Raw genomic sequence first — 21,846 nt, 5'->3', positions numbered from 1 at the left:
ATATGTCCAAGCCAAAATAATGCTCTTAGAGAAATAATTCTTTAAGTCCTATCTGTACTTCAAATAAAGTCTCTCCAAACCAACCCCTCTTGCTCTCTACTGCCAGTTTCTGCCTCACCATGTCTCATGGGACTGCTGTGGAAGCCTCTTAGGTCACCTCCCACCCCTCACCTGCTCCCGTTTCAACCTTCCACATTGCCAGAGTGCTTTCGCAACACCAACCTAAGAGAGCTCCTACCTCACTGAAAAAAGCTCAAATGACTCTCTACTATCAAGAGAAAAAAACCTACCGTTCTTAGTATGCCATCCAATAGCTTCAAGTTTCTCAGAGTGTTCAAGTTTCTCAGTGTCCCATCCTCCATTCCATTCTCCCTTCCCTTCCCAAGGATGGTCTAAGTCTAAGCACACCTGGAACCACTTGTCATTAACCCATCACGACAACTTGACAACTCTATTCTTTTGTACTCCTTGGACCCCCTCCCTGGGGGGTCTTCTCCCCTCCACCCCGCCGCCCGCACAATTTTCCAGCACATGACATCCTTCAAGATCCAGAAAAAATAAGCTAGTTCAGGCAGCTGCTGTGGACAATTCTAAAGAGAACATAAGGGAGGAGAAAAAAACGTCTTTTAAATTCCAGCATCATACATACCTCCACTATAGTAGATTAGGAACAGCAGTTAGAACTATAAACATACCATTAACAAAGCCTATACATTAAAAAATCTGATCTTGGAACAACTGCAAAAAAAAAGAAAAAATCCCCAGAACTCTGTAGTAACAGCCCTGATTTCAGTAAATACCCAACCAGGGGTGGGTGACGATGGGTCAGACTGGGACATAACAGAAGCTCAGTGATAGTGCATAATAAGGACGATGCAAAGAAAGAACCAGGACCAGGACTGTGACATCTCCCCTAACCTTCCAGGTTCACTGGTGCTTTTGTGAGGAAGGAGAAGTGAAATGATCTAAAGCATAAATTCTGGCCCAAATTTGCTTCTCTTCCTTCCCACTTTTCACCTACAGCAGACATCACTCACCAGTCCCAGCAGTCTTTATCACAGCATTCCTCTCATCTCAGCACCCATATGGATGAGTCACTGCATGCACACACACACGTCAACACAAACGCACGTACACCCACACATATAACACTCCTCTGCTACCTTGCTCCTGAGGTTCTCAGTACTAACCCCAGGGCACCTATCCAGACACCTTTCTACCTACTAGTTCTCAAATATTTCCAACTAAGTAAGCACAGCAGACAAAGAAGAGCAAGTGTGTATGCCAAGGGCCTGCCAATAAAGCCTAGGTATATGATGCAGGAAGTTTGTTTAAAGTCTCAATTTTGAAAACGGCATGTGAATTTACTCCTCAATGCATTCATTTATTTTTTAATAAAAAACAGTGTTTTAAAAGGCTTACTACTGGAGAAAATTGATTTTGTCTAGTCTGGCTCTAAGTGCCCTTGACCCTTAACCAAGTGTCTGCATACCTGCTTGAGATGCATAGTCTGTCCAATTCTGAGAGCCGTATGCACTCTCAGAGAAGCAGCCACTTTGCACAGATTGATTTTGCTTATGAATCAGGAATCATCTAGAGGTTTAAAGACAAATGGTAATAAAACAAAGAGCTCTGTACCCCTTCATCATTGTTCTAGAAATCTAGAATCTGAAAGGCAAAAAAAAAAGAAAAAAAAACAACAAACAAACCCACACACAAAAGATTCCTCTTTGAAAAAGCAAGAAGGGAGAAACATAGTTTTAAGCAGAGCTGTTCTTCCTGAATAGTCTTCCCCATGCCTCATCTTGCTAATTTCTTGTCTTTTAAATCTCAGTTCCAGAACCACTTCCACTAAAAATCTTCTTTTAACCTTCCCTTCTGTTAAGATGCTTGGCATAGCAACATGTACGTCCTTCTACCATATTTCACAATAATATATAATTGATGCTTTATTTAGTTCTTTCATTAGACTACAAGTTTCTTGAGGAAAGAGATTTTTTAATGATCTACCCACAGCATTTAGCATAATACCTGGCATGTAAGTGTATAATAATGAATAATTAGCTCCCATTTCTTTGCTGTTGTCCCTCATGAGCACTACATTATAAAATATTTTTGCCAGCCAATAGTATTTTACAGAACATAATGATTAATCAGTACTTCTATTTTATTAACTAATGATATTTTACCTGAGCATGCCATAAAAATAATAAGCTGAAAGTATTTTTGTGTTAAAATTACTTGCTAATTTAGACTATCAGAGTTTTGATTTGCTTATAGGGGCTCAGGCAAATTTTAGCTAAAGGTCTAGATCCCCAATATTCAAAATATAGGTGTCCTTACAAAGTCTTTCATAGGACTTAGTACATAACACTTAACCTGCCTTTATGGTAAAATCATGGAATCCTGAGACAAAAGGAATACAAAGATTGTTGGAAGTAGCGTAGTTCAATTTTTCACTTATTGAAAATAAGCCTACTTTTAAACATCTCTGATAAGTGATTATGCAGTCTCCTCCTGAACCCCCCAGGGATGGAAAAAAACCCTACTTCATGATATATACTCCCTCTGAATTCTAATTCCTGAACCCCAGACTTTTCCTGCCATATAAAAAGACAGCAACACACACATGCAGGGTCAAGCAGAGATGGAGGAAGTTGGCACAGATCACCCAGCCCAGCAGTCAGGAAGTGGGCTCAATGCCTGAACTCATGTACAATTCCCACATGAAGACCTTTCGCCGGGAGCTCCTGAAATAAATTTTTCACCAGGCCCAAACCTGCTTTTAAGTTCCATTTCACTGGAGCCTCTTTCATCTCCAGTAACTGCTCAGACTTTAAGGGACTAGAATTGAATTGGAAAGACTGTAATGTCTTGCTCTCCACAAACTAATAAAAAATTAATCCACCACTATTATTCTTATTACTAATAGAAAATGAAGGCCCAGTTTGTAATGGTCTGCACCTCAGTGTAGCATCCCCTTCTTGGGGGCAGAGGTGCCAAGTGAGTTGCCAGGTGCTAAGAAGGAGGAGCTGTTAATGGCAATTGTGTCAAACTAATCTCAGGGCAAACTACTGCATTTTATTATGTAAATTCTCAGGATAATTGGACACCTTATCAAGGACATCCACCCAATTAATTTTTTAACGTCAACAGAATTCATTTATCATCAGATAGTTTTAATCATAACTGTCAAGAATTGTTTTTATTTTTTAAGTTAGCACCCTAAAGTTTTTAAGAGAAATTAAAAATGGTATGACATATGACAATTTTTTTGCTGATTATTCTTATAACTCATAGAGATAGGAGCATGAATTTACACTGTAATTGATTTAATATCACTCACATGAATCTTTTCATACCCAAAAGATTCAAATCCTACTTCTAATGTCTAAGAATAGTCACTGATTCTGTGAACTCTGAAAGCTTATAGAAAATGTGCTATGATCCCAATACAGTACTATGATCTCAAGCCCATTTTATGTAATCAAAGAAAAAAAGAAAATAAACCATCAAACAATGAAATTCTGACACTGATATACTTGACCCTTTGCTAGGGATGACAGCATGGGGGGATGGTGGAAAAGTTTATAAATAATCTCTCTCATCTAAGGGAAAGCCCTGAGCTAAATTCTTCTCCATTTAGATAAAGTTAATGTGAATCTTTTGGAAAACCCCCAGACAGAGAAAGGAACATTTGGCCCACAGGCCTGACTCAGGCCACTGCCTAATTTCGTCCAGCCTGGGGTAAGAAAGCTCTGGGCGGCCCAGAACAGAACACCTTGAGAACAACTCCCACCCCCAAGCCACAGAGGCCTGCCAGGGTCACCCCAGTTAGAAAACTCACTGGAGGTTTAAGAAACTAAGTAATCTTACAAATGCAAATTACAATTTCAAATGGAAGTAAAGCCAAGAACCTGGTCTCACTCCAGACTCCAGATTTTAGAAAGCTTTTCTTACCCACTTCTCTTTTCCTTTTTTTTTTTTTTACAAATCCATTCCTTTATATAGAGATAGAGGTAGAAATAGAAATATAGATATATTTTCTGCTTCCTCAAAGGGGCTTCCTCCCTCTGTGTATTTCTCTGTTCCTTACCTCTCTCCCTTTCCATGTCTTCTCAACACCTCTCCCCTTTGTCTATTTGTGTCCATTCCAGGGGCCAAGCTTCCTCCTTCCATCACCATCCCTCTTCAGACCCCAATGCCCCCCTTTCTTCTCCACCTCCATCTCTCCTCCTGTCTCTTCAGTTTATCCAGCTGAGACTCCTATTATTTTCTTCTCTCCCTGCAGATAGAGCTGAATTCCATGTCCTGGCTTTGCTGTCTTGTAAAACAGTGTTTTTTTCCTTATGCTCTATTTCAAAGGCAGAAAGGAAATTTGGTAGGGTAGAGAGAGCACGAGACTTAGGAGCCAGAGATGCAGCTTTGGCCTTGCTCAGAATCCAACTCATAAAATGAGGATCACTCCATAAAGAACATCAGTGTTTCATCCATTCTAAAGTACTTACGGGAGGTTGCTGATTATTTTGAAAATAAATAAAATTGATAGGGAATTAACACCAATAATAAGAACCACTATAGTCAAGAACTTGTAGTCAAGAACTACAAGTATTAGCTTATTGAATCCTCAAACCACCATATGAAATTGGCACTAAGAGTTGTACAGAGAGGGTGAGATTTTTTAAAAAGAGAAAGTGAGATCAGGAATAAATGTTTTCTCTTGCAAACATTGTTTTATTATTGTTTTTACAATTTTAAAACAAGGCTATATAGTTGACCATTCCCATTTAACTAAGAAAATCAACTAAATTAGGTCCCATTTTACTTATATTTTTTCCTTGAAAGACAGAGACCTTCATAGATAAAAGTTCTAGCCTCTTGTAATCAACTGATATACCAACCCTTCCTTTTATGAACTAAAAATTATGTTTTAAAGATTCATAATAATGTGATTATACAATGCAGCATGTCAACTTAAGTCGAATATCCCATCTTCACATGAACCATCACAGTTCAAGCATAGTTAATTAAGTTAATTATGTATTAAGTGATACAGTTAAAAGTTGACCTTGATGCCACCCATCTGGCTGGATGGCAGAGCTCTTTTGTTTTTAACAGATTGACAAAGATTCCTTTCAGAAACCAATGTTCTTGAGAGTTATTACAATGGTTAGATAACTGCTGAGCACGGAGAAGATTACTACACTTAAAAAAACAAAAAAGTAAAAGTAACACAGATGGCCTTGACAGGCCACTGGTAATCATCCCTACTCAATATATGTTTACCTTCAAGATAGGTACATTACCTCTCTTTAAAGAAAATATTTTTAAACTGCTCTACAGTGTTCATAGAAATGAAACCAATTCTTACTTCTGAGACTTCTGATATGCAAACATACAAATTATAAACAGGAACTGCTTGACCTTTAAAATGTTATACAACTTCCAGGAAACAATACTAGGTGTTTATCCTTTCTCATACTTATGGTAAGAAAGAAAACAGGAACACATCTCTTAAGGCCATGGATTCAATTTCTTAAAAAAATAAACACACAAATTCAATGCTGATAATGTAAACCTGCTGGGCTGCAATTTACCTTGTATTAGCTACAATAAAAGGTTTGCTAAACAAATTAATAGTGTGATCCATAGCAGTATCTCCAAAATGTCTATATATGATGATGCTTAGGGGCTACAGTCTGGCTGGAATAGAAGTCAGCTGACAGTATTTTGAAGCTCCATTTGTACAGGGAACACCTTGTTTTTACTTTGATGATGTGTTCATTTGTAAATAACAAAAGTAGTAGATTTTTTTCATACATATGTATATTTTATATCAAATTGAGAAAATACTGTTTGTTTGTTTATTTAGATGGCTGATGGAGATTATCAGAGAGAGAATTAACACCTTTCTCTACCCCAACCCCAAGGATCTCCTATAATCAGTAAAGGAATGTTATCTAAAGTAACAACTGGTTCTAAAAACTTTAGTAATGACTAAAGTATACACAGATGTGTACAATGTACATAGAAACAGTGAATAGACAAATGATACATCACTATCTGGATGATGTAGAATCATATAGACCCACCGTTTAGCCCTTCCCATAGAGGTTGAGACTAGCTATCATAGGCCATCGGAAGAGCTGAGACGGGTTATCCAGCTTGGTGTCTCCAAGTCAAAACGCTCTCCAACTTCACTAGGGCCAGTTTGGAAAGAGCATGGCTCAGTAACCCTTCGAGAGTCACAAATTCAGTTCAAGCAAATTTCTGAAACTAACAAAACAAAATTTATGGAATGCAGACTTCTTCTTAATTTAGACTCTTCATAATAGACTATGCTGTAATTATTGCATTAATTTTTATATTCTGGTTACATACATAGATATCACTATACAACTACATGGGCTTTCCTGGTGGTTCAGATGGTAAAGAATCTGCCCGCAAAGCAGGAGACCCAGGTTTGATTCCTGGGTCGAGAAGATCTCCTGGACAAGGAAATGGCTACCCACTCCAATATTCTTGTCTGGAGTATTCCATGGACAGAGGAGCCTGGCAGGCTCTGGTCCATGAGGTCTCAAAGAGTGGGACACAACGGAGCAACTGATACTTTCACTTTCATTCAACTACATACTTTGTGTATGTACTTGTGTGTGTATGTGTATCCAAACACACACACACATAGTAAATGCTTAATAAATATTTGTTGAATAAATAAATGGATGATTCAATTAGATTTTATTAAAGCATGAAACTATTGCTGCTATATAAACAGTGATCTACATGAGAGTATTTGGAATTACTGATTTTTTAAGAGTAGGAAGTTATTTAATTCCTTCAACCATAAAAGCTCTCCGGAAAATCCCAGAATTTGGGCCCCAAACGGTATTTGTAAGTGCACTTTCCTGAGCAGAGATTCCAAAGTTTTTATCAGATTCTCCAACAGGGATCTGTGATTCTGAAAAGATACAAAATTAATAATCTAATGTATACTGTCTATTATACCTCTTCTGTTACATAAACAACCAGCCCACCTTTGCTTACACACCTCCAGTGACAAGAAACTCACCACCATATGAGGCAATGCAGGCTATTTTCATATTTCATGCTTAACTTCTGGTTGACCACAGCTCCATCCTCCAAAGTCATACAGAACACACCCAGTCCCTATGCCACTTGACAGCTCTTTATGTATTTTTAGACAGCTATCATAACCCACCCTATCTTCTCTGGTGCAGACTGCATATCCTCAGTTCTTTCAACCAGAGTCCAGGTTTCTGCCACCATCTCCGCTCTGGAGCTCTCAGTACATTCACGACTCTGCCCAGCCCCAGGTGTGGTCAACCCTCAGCTCCTGGTTCTGGGTTAACCTTGAGTTAACAAGACTAACAGTTCTTCATCTGGGGGGAAGCTGGCTTGCCCCACTGAGAGTTAACTTATGGTTAAATAAAGCTCCTCTATTTTTTATTTATATGTGTTGCAATTTCACCATGACCCTCCTATTCTATTCATATAGTTAAAGAATCCTATCACAAGATTTTATAATTATCCCTGTCAAATTTCCACTTTTTAGGTGTTTATTTTAGCTGAGTGTCCTGCATTCTCAAGTTCTGTCATTCCAAGTTTTAGCTACCACCCCCCTTACCCAGCTTCTCTCTCTCGCTCTAGTACAGATAGGTTTTCGTCTAGGTTAATGTCTTACAAGAATGCTACTTTCACTACATAGTCTTTTTATATTTATCCTACACATATAATGTCCAGAGGTTTTGGCTGTACTTAGCAAGAGGGGTAAGGAAAAACTGTCTACTCCATCTTTCCAGAAGTGTTCATCTATTTATGGAAGACTTTTAAACCTATAGAGCTTTAAGATCAGCCTGCAAGTACCTTCGCTTGCCCACAGGGCCGATTAATTTAACACTGGGGGCTGAGGTGAGGGTGAGGTGCGGGGGGCTGGCTTTCACTGTGATAGCCTCTCTGTGAGAGAAGCAGCCTTCCAGGCCCCCAGGCATATCTGGGGTAGCTCCCTACATTTACTACCCTTCCACTGAGCAGGAGATTCAGAATAGACCCAGCTTCCTGTCCTCCCTCACTCCAGCTGGCCCCCGTGGGCATGTCTCAGCCCTGCTCCAGGCACAGTTCACTCTTGAGGACATGAAGAATGGGGTGGGTCGCCACTCCAACTGCACTCTTTGTAGCCAAAATGTTTTCCAGTGTGGATGCCAGAACCGACGTCTGTCCAGCACCATTCTTCTTCGCTCTCCTGCCATTCCCCACTGAGGCTTGGCTGAGGTTCAGCTAAGTGCAGCAGTATTTTCTATTAAAACACCTAGGGCTGAGGTGACATGATTTTTTTCTCATCTTTATTCTTCTAGACTTCTCTCCTGCATCTGACAGCACTGATCAGGCTTTCTGTTAGTATGTCCTTACAGATGTATGCCTGCATGCTAAGTTGCCTCAGTTCAGTTCAGTTCAGTCACTAAGTTATGTCCGACTATTTGCGACCCCATGAACCACAAGTCGCTTCAGTCATGTCCAACTCTTCGCGACCCTATGGGCTGTAGCCTGCCATGCTCCTCTGTCCATGGGATTCTCCAGGCAAGAATACTGGAGTGGGTTGACATTTCCTCATCCAGGTGGTCTTCCTGATCCAGGGATTGAATCCGCATCTCTTATGCCTTCTGCATTGGCAGATAGGGTCTTTAACTAGTGTCACCTGGGAAGCCCCTACAGATGTATAGTAATTTGCAATTTGCATGTACTTTCTCAGGTTATCTCATTTTATCTTCACAACCACAAGGTAGCCAGGACAATGGTATCAAGCCCATCTTATATAGAAGAAACAGACATAAAGCAGATTTGCCCACATTGACATGACAGTAGAGGCCAAAGCCGAGACAAATCTGTCTTCTCAGTCAAGGCTCGTTCTATACCATGCCACCTTGGCTTCTTTGATACTATAATAATGAGGGTAATTACCATCTGATTGCCAAGGACTCTACAAGACCTAGGGCCACACATACAGAACCTGAGGCTCAGGCAGCCTTAATGCCACTCAGCTAGTATGAGACAAGGAGCACATGTTCTCTTCTTGGCCTTTTGTTCTTTAGTCGCTCAGGTGTCTTCACCTCTTTGCAACCCCATGGACTGTCGCCCACCAGACTTCTCTGTCCATGGGATTTTCTAGGTGAGGATCCTGGAGTGGGTTGCCATTTCCTTCTCCAGGGAATCTTCCTGACTAGGAATCGAACCCAGGTCTCCTGCATTGCAGATGGGATCTTTACCAGTTGAACTACCAGGGAAGCCCTCATACTACACAATCTCTTTCCAAAAACAAAATTATTCTATGGCTTCTCTTCCAATTTTCTAAACCTGTATCTACAATCCTGTTATCATCTCCAAAATCCATTCCTTAATATACATTGCCAAGTGGAGACTTCCATTCAAATGGCTTTTCTTCATTTTGAGCTCCATATGACAAAAATGAATGTATTTGCCTCATCTCTCTGACTAGTTCCCCCTCCCACCCCTCTTTAGCACCGTCATTCTCCCAGCCATAGGCAGAGAACCTTAGAGTTGATTCATTCCTTCCTTCATCCTCCTTGTCCTGTCAGTCACAAATATTGAATATTCTGATGAAGTGCTCAACATTCCTCCTCTTTCTTTCCAGGTACCTTCCTCTTTATTCTCATGGTTAGTTTATTCAAGGCTCTGAAACTGATATTATTGGTCAACCTTCTTTCAGCAAAAGTGCAGGTTTTAGATCACCCCCCATTGAGTTCATTATCTATGCATAACATTTAATCTTCCTAACACGGCTTTCTACAGTCATTCCTCAGTATTCACTGGGAATTTTTTCCAGGACCCTGTGCAGATATCAATATCCATGGATGCTCAAGTCCCTTATATAATATGGTATAGTACAGTCAGCCCTTCTGAAACCAAAGGATACAAAAGGCTGAATGTATTACTTCCCCCAAATATAAACCTTCAAATGCCCCCAGAATCCATATAAAAGGAGTCTGAAGTCCTGAATAGCCTTCAACATCTCCCCCCAGAATCTGTCTTCCCACACCCAAACAGGCAGGTTAAGATACCCTAGTCATTGCTCATCTCTATGTCACCACCCATATCTCTCCCCTCACCAAAAACTGCCTTTCTGCCACTTCTGCTTATTTCTATTCTAGCCATCCTTTAGGCATAAGGCACATTCTACTTCTTTCAAGACACCAGGTACCCTAGAACTCATAAGATTATGAACTTCCTGCAGTGCTTATAGCTTGTAGCATCCATCCAAGGACCAGACTTGACTCTGACTTGAGTTGTTTACCTTTGTTTTGTGTGGATGAGTCACATTTCCCATCTAGATAGTAAGCTTGGAGGAACAGACAGGACATAGCTCATGTTCCTCCATTCCCCACAACTCCTAGCAAAATGCTGAGCCAGTAAGTCAGGAGGAGAGGAGAGTCAATATATCAGTGTTTCCTAAAGTTTTGACACATATTTGGCAGGCTTGTTTCCCCGAGGTGAAGTCTGTGAATCACTTCACGTTATTTTGAAGCAGGAAGTCTACAGACCACATTTTAAGAAGCGCTGATTTTTCGGGATTCATTGAACAACCCATGCCAAAAGGGAGATGGGACATTGCTGTTTACTCTTATGCATGACAACTAGATCAGCAATCATTTGAATACACATTTTCTGTTGCCCAAGACTTGTTTATAAAAAAATGAAGCCTTGCTATGCATAAAACAAAATTCTAGCTACTTTTAAGAATGTGAGATATTCCACAAATTCCCCATATTCAGGAAGCAAGAATTTGTTCTATAACTGGTTTTATAACAATCTCATGTAGTAGATGAATTAAAAATTCCACTTGGGGATTGGACATGGAAGTTAGAATGTAGAACTGTTCCAGCTAAAAATGTAAATCATTAGGCAGCTTAGCAAATACAGTTTTACAATGAATAATCTGGCATAAATGTACAGTAGTGAGACAGAGGACTAAGGACAGAATCACATGATGCTTTTTGTGATATGACATTAGTTAATGAATTCCCCAAACATTTTAGAATATATTAAATATTTATGGAATTAGAGTCTGTAGTAAAAAATGAAAAGTGTAGTTCAGGAAAAAAGAATAAAACAGATGCTTGCAGATAGCATGTTTTGCATTTAAGGTAATAACTCTTAATTACATAAAATTGTGTAGTTTTCAAGAAGCAAGTATGTTACATTATGGAGCTTTTTCCAACAATGGAGAATTAGAGAAGAATTTTTTTATAGAATTCTTTTTTAAATTGGAGGATAATTGCTTTACAATGCTGTGTTAGTTTCTACTGTATGACAACACGAATCAGCCATGAGTAGACATGCTTCCCCTCCCTCTTGAGTTTACCTCCCACCCCTTCATCCCATTCCTCTAGGTCATCACAGAGCACCAAGCTGAGCTTCCCGTGTTACAAAGCAGCTTCCCATAGGCTATCTATTTTACACACGGTAGTGAATATACAGCAATACCACTCTCTCAATTTGTCACACCCTCTCCTTCCCCTACTGTGTCCACAAGTTGGTTCTCTATGTCTGCGTCTCTGTTCCTGCCTTACAAATAGGTTTATCAGTACCATTTTTCTAGATTCCATAAAGAAGGCCACAGAGAGTGGCCTTCCACGGACAGTACATTTTTTAGGAAGTCAATTTGAAGTAAGCTGTGGTTTTTGTAACAAGCACTGTTTCTGATTTCATTTGTATGCTGTTCACTCTTCAGCAATATGCCTTCTTTAACAATCACAGGTAAGGTCAGGGGTATTGCTTTCTCTTATGGAGGAATAAAGATCTTGGTATAACACTTTCCATTCTAAGTCTCCTCCAGTAAACAGCAACCTCACTTGTTCTTAAATATCAGTAACTGAGAGGTAATCCATCTCTTTTTCTGAGCAGTTCTAATTATCAGAACTTTCTCCTTCATTAAGTTGAACTCGTTTCTCTGATTTACCTGCTAGTCCCAATTCTGCCTTGTAATATCACTTTAGTCAAGTCTTTATTTGCTTCATAAGATTTCTTCTAGTATTTGAATTTAACACTCATATCTCCTTTCATTCTCTTATTCTGGCTAAAAATTCTTAATTTTTTTCAATCATTTCTCAAACAGCACTTTTTTTCCCCAGAAGCCACACCAATTTAGCCAGCTTTCTTTCACCATACTACAGTTTCTATAAACCATGGCACCCATCACTTAGTATAACACTCCATATTTGGCCTGCCTAGAACAGAATCCAGGAGAACTACTACCTCATACAATGTGTACCCAAGACTTTCTATTAATACTACCTAAAATTACATAAGATATTTTAGTAATTTCACCATACCACTAGCTCATATTTAGTTAATTACAGTCCTCAAAGTTCCCATCCCTCACAATGAACTATTTTAAGTTGCATCTCATACACTCTGAACAAATTAAACAGAATTTGCAGAACCCATAGTCAGAAATTTATATTTATGATTTTACAGGCTACTCCTCTTCCCTCATCTCTAAAATTCTGTAACTTTGAAGCCCAAGACACTATGTTCTTTCCTAAACACAGCAGCACTGGTTCACTGTACTCTACAATGTCTGCCATGGTTCTTTGCAATTTCAGTAATCACATAGGTTATCATTCCACTCCCAGCCTGCCATTCTTCTGGACCCCAATCTTCTGATGACCTTGTCCTCCACTCCATCCCAGTCTTTAAATCTCCTCAATAACTGTACCCCCTCCTTAATCTCCATATCAAATACCACACTGCTCATATCATCTTTTCTCTGTGCTTCATCATCCTCTGTCCTCCTTCCTCCTCCCCAAATGCCAAGATCAGTCAGTAATCTCACTGCCTTGCATGCATCTGATAACCCCACTGTCCACCTTATTCAATTCTCCCTCTACATCACTGGCTCAGATGGTAAAGAATCTGCCTGCCATGCGGGAGACCAGGGTTCAACCCCTGGATTGGGAAGATCCCCTGGAGAAGGGAATGGCAACCCACTCCAGTATTCTTGCCTGGAAAAGTCCATGGACAGAGGAGCCTAGCAAACTACAGTCCATGGAGTGGCAAAGAGTCGGACACAACTGACTGAGCACACACACACACACGCACACACACAGAGTAAGATATATAATTTATTGGAAATAGACTTTCATTTGTCCCTTTCTGTACCATATACTTAGTGCTTAGAACAATGCCTGGAATATAGCAGAGGTTCAATCAATAATAGTGTAATAATGAATTAAACAGTGCTCCCTTGCTGAATTTGATAACAATGGTTGCTGCTGAAGAGGAACAAGGGCTGGTTGGAAGACTGAGTGTGAAGAAGACTTCCTTTTCTCTGTATACCCTTTTGTACCTTTTAAATTTTAGTTTTCCAAAAAATTTTTTATTTTGTATTGGCGTGACCAACCTAGATAGCATATTAAAAAGCAGAGACATTACTTTGCCAACAAAGTTGGTTTAGTCAAGGCTATGGTTTTCCAGTGGTCATGCATGGATGTGAGAGTTGGACTGTGAAGAAAGCTGAGTGCTGAAAAATTGATGCTTTTGAACTGTGGTGTTGGAGAAGACTCTTGAGAGTCCCTTGGACTGCAAGGAGATCCAACCAGTCCATCCTAAAGGAGATCAGTCCTGGGTGTTCATTGGAAGGACTGATGCTGAAGCTGAAACTCCAATACTTTGGCCACCTCATTCAAAGAGCTGACTCACTGGAAAAGACCCTGATGCTGGAAAAGATTGAGGGCAGGAGGAGAAGGGGACGACAGAGGATGAGATGGCTGGATGGCATCACCAACTCGATGGGCATGAGTTTGAGTAAACTCCGGGAGTTGGTGACGGACAGGGAGGCCTGGCGTGCTGCGATTCATGGGGTTGCAAAGAGTCGGACACGACTGAGAGAGACTGAACTGAACTGAATTGAACTGAACTAAACTGAACTGACAGACAATTAACAAAGTATGTTGTGATAGTTTCAAGTGAACAGCAAAGGGATTCAACCAACATATACATGTATCCATTCTCCTCCAAACGCCCCTCCTTATCCAGGCTTCCACATAACACTGAGCAGAGTTCCATGTGCTATACAGTCCTTGTTGGTTATCCATTCTAAATATAGCAGTATATACATGTCCATCCCAAACTCCCTAACTATTCCTTCCCTCATCCTTCCCCACCCCCTCAGCAACCATAAGTCCATTCTCTAAGCCTGTGAGTCTCTGTCTTGTAAGTTCATTCATATCACTTCTTTTTAGATTTCACATGTAAGGGATGTCATACACTATTTCTCCTTTCCTGCCTTACTTCACTCAGTTAAAATTTAATATCACATGCATATGCTTCCTATTCCAAAAAGGAATTTTTTAAATTAGAGTAAAAAATTATTTCAGTAAAAAGAATTCACATTTGGGTTAACATTAAAATCAAGATTTTTAAATAGCAGTGATATCCTCTACTTTATCAACAATCTTTTGAAACTTTGTGCCATTTGCAAGATTAAACAGCATGCTTTCTTTCTTTTCAATTAATTTTTACTGGCGTATAGTTGCCTTACAATGTTGTGCTAGTTTCTAGTGTACAGCAAAGTGAATCAGCTATACGCATACATATATCCCCTCTTTACTGGGTGTCCTTTCCATTTGGGTCATTACAGAGCACTGAATAGAGTTCTCTGAGCTATACAGTAGGTTCTCATCAGTCATCTCTTTTATATATAGTACCAATAGTGTATATATGTCAATCCTAATCTCTCAATTCATCCCACTCCCCTATTCCCTCTTGGTGTCCATGTTTGTTCTCTACCTCTGTGTCTCTACTTCTGTTTTGCAGGTAAGACCATCTATACCATTTTTCTAGATTCCACATATATGCATTAATATATGACATTTGTTTTTCTCTTTCTGACTTACTTCACTCTGTAAGACAGTCTCTAGGTCCATCCAGGTCTCTACAAATGATCCAATTTTAATCATTTTTGTGGCGGAGTAATATTCCATTGTACTATATGCCATATCTTCTTTATCCATTCCTCAGTTGATAGACATTTAGGTTGCTTCCATGTCCTGGCTATTGTAAATAATGCTGTAATAAATGTTGGAGTGCATGTGTCTTTTTGAATTACAGTTTTCTCTGGGTATATGCCTAGTACTGGGACTGCTAGGTCATATGGTAAGTTCTATTTTTAATTTTTTAAGGAACCACCATACTGTTCTCCTTAGTGGCTGTATCAGTTTACATTCCTATTAACAGTGCAAAAGGATTCTCTTTTCTCTACTCCCTCTTTAGCATTTATTGTTTGTGGATTGTTTAATGATGGCCATTCTGATGGGGGTGAGATGATACCACATTGTAGTTTTGATTTGCATTTCTCTAATAATTAGTGATGTTGAGCATCTTATCATGTGTTTGTTGGTCATCTGTGTGTCTTCTTTGGAGAAATGTCTATGTAGGTCTTCTGCCCATTTTTTTGGTTGGGTTGTTTGCTTTTTGATAAACAGTGTGCTTTCTAAAGCAAGCTGGGTACTTCTAAAGTTCCTGGGCATAGTACGTGCTGTGCATATGTTGGTGATTCAGAATATGAAAAATAGAAGTAATGTTTTATAGGCATTATTTTTTTAGTGAATCAATGGAAATTTCTGGCAATCAGCATGTTTATTATTTTCTAAGGGTTTATAAAAATATTTGGCATAATAATACATTCTTAGATCTACAAGCACTCAGCAACAAATATATTGGCTTAGTAAGTTTTTAATATCTCTCATTTCCTCATTTTTAAAAATCATTCCCCACTTCAGCTTTTCTGAAATTAGTCTTATTCTCAAGAGACACTAGAATGACATTAAAACTGCTCACTGCACTCATTCTATACCACATGCAAAGAAGTCAGCTCAGAAGAGCCAAGCTTATTGGAGTAGTGGTACAGGATTTTACTTGCTGTTTACTTATCCTGGGCTTCTGGTCTTTCTGTATGTTTTCCATTGTCCAACTTAAGAATTACAACCCACTTTAATGGGTTTCCCTTGTGGCTCAGCTGGTAAGGAATGCACCCGTAATGTGAGAGACCTGGGTTCAATCCCTGGGTTGGGAAGATCCCTTGGAGAAGAGAAAGGCTAGAGAATTCCATGGACTTTATAGTCCATGGGGTCACAAAGAGTCAGACACAACTGAGTGACTTTCACTCACTCACACCCACTTTAATTATTTATTTTTAAATGATCACCACAATAACTTATAGTGAACTTTCATTATCTCATACAGACACAAGATTAAAGGATTAACTCTCTTAACAACTTTCATATATAACATACAGCACTGTTAATTATACCTGTCATGTTGTACATTATATTCTGAGTACTTACTTATATCATCTGGAAGTGTGTACCTTTTGAGTGCCTTCATCCAGTTCTCCCTCCACCCACCAAGCCTCTGACAACTACAAATCTGATCTCTTTTTCTATGGGTTTGTTTGTTTTCGAAGTATAACTGACCTACAACATCATGTTAGTTCCTGTTACATAACATAATGGTTCAATATTTGTATACATTTCAAAATGATCACTATCCATTTTAAATAACATAGGTTAAATATGAATTGAGAAACTCTTCCCTCTCATTTTTTCATTACTCTCACTAGAGCATCTTCCACAAGCAGTGAGCCTCTCCAGTTCATGTTCTTCTCATTGTTCTTTTTGCCCCCAAATATTATTTAAACAAATAAAATTGGTTGTCTTACATCTTTTGACCATGTTCTTTCACAGAGAGCATTCCTATGTAGATATATCAGTCTCTTGAAATAGGTCGTTTATTTTCACTGCTGTCTATATTTTATAGTGCCTTTTCCAAATCTTCCTTAGTCACCACTGAAATAATTTCCTTTAACTTTAAAATAAAAGCACAACTAATACAAGGATCTTTGAGTACTATTCAGCCAGCTATTTCTATAAAGACAGAATTAGCTAGACAGTTAGGTAGATTGATGGATTTTATTTTCCCCCAGCTGTGCACTTTGGGCAACCTATGCTAGTATTTATTCATTCAGTGTTGACCTCAGAAAAGTAACTCATGTCTGTGTGCCAGTGTGGTTAGATTGTTATAACACCCTTCTAAACAAGCTTCCAGCAGTGACTTGGGAATAAGGAAAATGGGAAAAAAAAAAAAAAAAAAAAAAAACCTATTTAACTAAATCCTAATGTGAAACAGAAAGATGCACATGCTCTAGGAAACCACAACCAGTGTTCAGTACAGATCCTTACACAAAGGAGGCATTCAGGAAATGTTTACTAAACTGAGTTGAATCACAATGGTCTCTCATTTTACAGATAATAAACACTTTCCATAATCCAGGCTATGCAAGATAGACAGTATAGTGAACAAAATAATCCACTCTTTTCCAAATCCTCAAAGTTAGAAGTAGATGAACAGCCTAAAAAAAGAGATGGGAGCAGGAACGTTTATGCTATATTTGTGGACAATGATAAGGATGGGGTTTCTGGAACAGTGAGTTCATGAAGAGGAAGTTATGCTGAAAGCTCTGATAAAGTTTATTTATCAATGTATTTTTAGCATATGTGTTTCTAAATTTTAATTTAACCAATTTGAATTCCTAATATGAAAGATATGCACTATAGTTACTGCCAGAAATGTCATTGATTATATTCAGAGTCTGTGCCCAGAGAAATAAATTGCATTAGAAACTCTTATTTTCTTAAAGGTTCTATAAAATACTGTAAAAGTAAGTGCAGTGTTCCTTCCCACTTCAACAGAACTGCAGTTTTCTTAAAAGATGAAAGAAAACAGAAGATTGAAATCTATACCTCCTGAAGAGGATTGCTGGAAATGACTCCAAATAAAAAATACCTACACATCTATCAAACATATCCACAAGAAAAGAGTCAATCTAGCCTCTATGTGGGTTTTAAAATATGATTGGTAATATGTGTGGTACAATTTATGATATTAAACAGAATAAACACAGCATATATAAACATTTCTGAAAGGTATTTAAATCATGATAGATTAAGAATAGTTTTTCCAATAGAGTATCATATTCAGCATTTGAAAATTATGAGTACTGTGGTCCAAGTAAATTAGGAAAATTTCTCTCTCTCTATTCTTCTTCCTCCCTCCCTCTCTCTTTCTCTCTCCCTGTCACCCCCAACTCAGCAATCATCTAGAAATTTAAGGTAAATTATCTATAGGTCAATATCACTAAAGCAAATCATCACACTGGGCTGATTTCTCCAGGCCATTCTCAATTCTCTTATTCATTTTGCCTTCCATGCATGAATCAATGAGTTTAATTTCTAAGTGGCCAATGAGTTAACATCTTACCATGGCATTTTGTTCAAATGTTCTATTTTAAATTCTTCCTTTAAACAAAGGGCCATTCTTCTATCCTTGTGTTATTGTATGCTCCTTTTGAATAGTTTTCAGGAATAAAATAACTGATCATGAAAAAACAAAACAGTTGCTCTTAATATACTTTGTATAATGTTACTAGATGATGGTACTGATTCATGATTAACAACCTAACATGTTGTAGCCTACACATGGTGCATTAAATGTTCCCTTGGCAACAGACATCATATCATATGCCCATTATCAATTTTAGACATGAAAAACTGTAGCCTTAGAATAAAGTGTTACTTTTTGTTGAGAACATTTTCATCCCACTAAAGGGACAGAAGCAATGAGAATACCTGGAAATACTGTACTTATGGAGTTTTATCCTGCAACGCTAATGATATTTAAACATGTATTAATTCCAGGACATCACAGAGAAATATTTTTAGAAATGTTTCTTTAAAAACTTTAATTACCATCAATGTATAAAAATGAATCACAGAATTTTTGTCCAGATGGCATGATTAGTGGTGTTTTTCAGGAAAAAAAAGTTTTAAAACATCAATATTTGTCTTACATTTTGGAATTCCATTTTAAAAAGAAACAAAATTTGTTTACAGTGCATCACATGCAACGTCTAAGTTACTTCTTCGTTTGATTTGAGTCCCAAAGAGCATCATTCTTTTACAAAAGTAAAATTATGAGCTTAATAGGCTTCCTCTGGATTTTGTCCCTGATTAAGTTGAGGATGCACCTGCTAACTTTACTTATTGCCATAGAACTGCAATAATAAAATAACAGATAAGGAAGCTGGCCCAGATTTTACTTGATTTTTTTTTTCAAGATCTAGTAATTTATTTAGATATCATTTCTGGCATCTAGGCCTCTTATAACAGCCCATACTGAAAACTGAATGCAAACTGAAAACACTAAATAACCCATAAATATATGACAAATTCCTTCAAGCAGCAATAATAAACTTTAAAATTTCTGTATAAATTGCAAACTTATGCTTCGTCCCCCTCCCTTCATTCTTTTCCCATCCAAACTCAGCATTATGTTTAATTTTACTAATGTATTTGTTGCCTAGGATAGGAAATCCCTAATACATTTAACAAACTATTTCTATAATCATAGTAATAATGTTAAAAATTGCAAATGCCTACTTTGTCACAATTGTTCTAAGCATTTTATATATAGCAACTATTTTAGTGGATAGTATGTTATTGAGAGGAAGCTAAGTTTCCTCTCCTTAGTTCACCTGACTCTGATCACACCAATGAGAGGTGGGCAATGTTTATAAATGATTTATTTTGATGATGGTGGATAAAGGTTCTGTACTAGGAGCTACTCTCAACGAAGAATGCTGACGGTAAATCAACCAAAAAAGTACCTTCCTTTGTCTATTAGCTTCTGCCATCTTCTTTTGCAATTATAAAGTTTTGTTTTCATTTAGATTAAGTTGAGATCTTAGTCGTAAATCCTCCCCTCCCCCATATAAATAACTAATACTGGACAAACGGGGTTTTCTGCTTTTGAGTCTTTCTTTTTTCTTTTTTGTTTGTATATGGTCTTTTTCTCTTCCCTTCAGAATGTTTTATTCAAAACATTCCCTAAATCTCCTTTCCTCAGCTCAAATCTTTTGTACTAGAGCATAATCAAGACTACCTAAAGCACTGCATGTGACCCTTAAGAGAGGCAGTGGCTTAAGAAAAGTGTGCCCCTAAATCAGCTGCCACGAACAAGCATGCCAGTCCCACCCCCATTCCGCTCCCCCGGGATCACCTAGCACCCGGCCTTCAAGAGCTACATTTCCAAAACTACACAACTCTCACTCCACCCGGCAAAGCTTTCTCAGAGAACTACGCGACACAGCACCGTCCCCCTGCTCCTTGGAAACACTGAGTTACCTAAGCCGGCAGTCCCACCCCAAAGCTCGTTTCTGGCATCCTTTGGGCAGGATGCTTCAAGATCTCAGGTCTCCGCTGGGATCCAGATCAGAAGGTGAAGTCAGGTGGAGGGGCGACAAACCCAGGGCAATTTCCTAACGCCCTTGCTGGTTCAGACTGCTGGCAAGCTGTGCCTCCGAGCTACACCCACCGCCACTCAACAATCTCTAGCACCGCAGCCAGCGGCCGCTCTAAATCAGGGTTCCAAGTTCCAAAGCTTCCTTCGAGGTGGGAGCATCCGGGAGCTGAAAAAGAAGGGTTCTGGGCGGGGGGACCGCCACAACTCCCAACCTTCTGGCTTCGCAGTCCCTCCGGAATTAAACGCACCTCGGCATTTCAGTTGAGTGCGCGGGGAACTAAAGGAGGGGAAGGGAAATGGGAGGAAGTAGGGTGTGGCGACTCTCGGAGGTTAAGGAAAGGGAGAGTTAAAGTCACATCTCTGCCCTAGATCGAGTCGGGTCTAGGGGCAGCTGGCCTGCCGGTCGCTTTGTCGTCAGCTTCCCCTGTCGCGGGCGCGAGCCCTGCAAGCAAACACGCCCCCCCCCCCCCCCCCCCCGCCCCCAATCGTCCCAACTGGCCTAGCGGGCCCTACAGCCCCCAGTCCCAAGAAAGAAACTTGTACACAGGCGCGCCAGCAGCCAGGATGCTGCGGTTTGTCTCTGAGGACAACTTTGAAAGCCAGAAAAATAACCCTAATGAAATAAAAGGATCAATAGTATTTTGTTTTCTTCTGAGCCTTTGGAAAAAAATAAAATTTCTGTTTCTACCAGTCCTTTAATATTTACAGGCGCCTGTGGCGAAGAGAGGGGGGGCGGGGACAGATTAAGGTTGGTACTTAAGATAGAGAACCAAAGTAGGTGCACAGGTGAGTTGCAGAAAAGGGGGCCGGCTAGGGGACCGGAGCCCCAGACGCCATTTGCGGGGCAGCGGCGCCCGCCCGCCTTACCTGTGGATGCAGTTTCCATGGCAACGGGCGGCGGCCGGGCGGGGCCCGAGCCCAGTTCCCGCGGCGCAGCTTCGGCGACCCCGGCGCCCGACCCCGGTCCGGGCTCCCCCGCCAGCGTCTCGGGCTTGCCTCCTTTCGGCGTCACCGCTTCGTCCTCCCCCTCCCCCCGGTCCCCGAACCACTGGGACCCGGGGCCGGCCAGCGGCAGCAGCTCGTCTCGGGGATCCGGCGGCGCGGCCATGGCTGGCAGTTGCCCGGGCGCGGCGACAGCGGCTTGGCGGGGCCGAGGTGCAGTGACTGGGCGGGCGGGCGCTCGCTGCTGCTGCCCCCGCCGGGACTCGGGGCTTGGGGAGGCTGCGGTGTGAGCGCCGCCGCCGCTGCAACTCCGGCCGAGCTGCTGCCTACCGCTCTCGGCGCTTCAGCTCCTCCTCCTCCTCCCCCTCCTCTTCCTCCGGGCCCCGCGGCGGCCTCTGCCCGCGCTCCTCCTCCTCCTCCTGGCGCCGCCGCCGCGGCCGCCTCGCTACTCCCAAGCCTGTTATTACGCAGGTGAAAAAGGCCTGCTTGGTCCGAGTCTTGCTTTGCACACGT

The 21,846-nt window shown here is 40.2% G+C and overlaps 1 protein-coding gene across 1 annotated transcript in view; it reads right to left on the bottom strand.

The window, feature by feature from the left end:
• The window catches only part of RTN1 (reticulon 1), a 236,441-nt gene extending 214,891 nt beyond the window's left edge, over window positions 1-21,550 (bottom strand). The window contains exon 1 of the mRNA XM_061156946.1: window positions 21,259-21,550. Within this exon, the coding sequence (XP_061012929.1) occupies window positions 21,259-21,499 (241 nt within the window). The 5' untranslated portion in view covers window positions 21,500-21,550. The remainder of the gene's footprint in view (window positions 1-21,258) is intronic.
• Between the last annotated feature and the right edge of the window lie 296 nt (window positions 21,551-21,846).

Source organism: Dama dama, chromosome 12 (assembly GCF_033118175.1).
Source record: "Dama dama isolate Ldn47 chromosome 12, ASM3311817v1, whole genome shotgun sequence".
NCBI classification, from domain to species: Eukaryota; Metazoa; Chordata; class Mammalia; order Artiodactyla; family Cervidae; genus Dama; species Dama dama.
The sequence above is the reverse complement of the archived record's forward strand: the minus strand, read 5'-3'. Positions and strand labels throughout refer to the sequence as shown.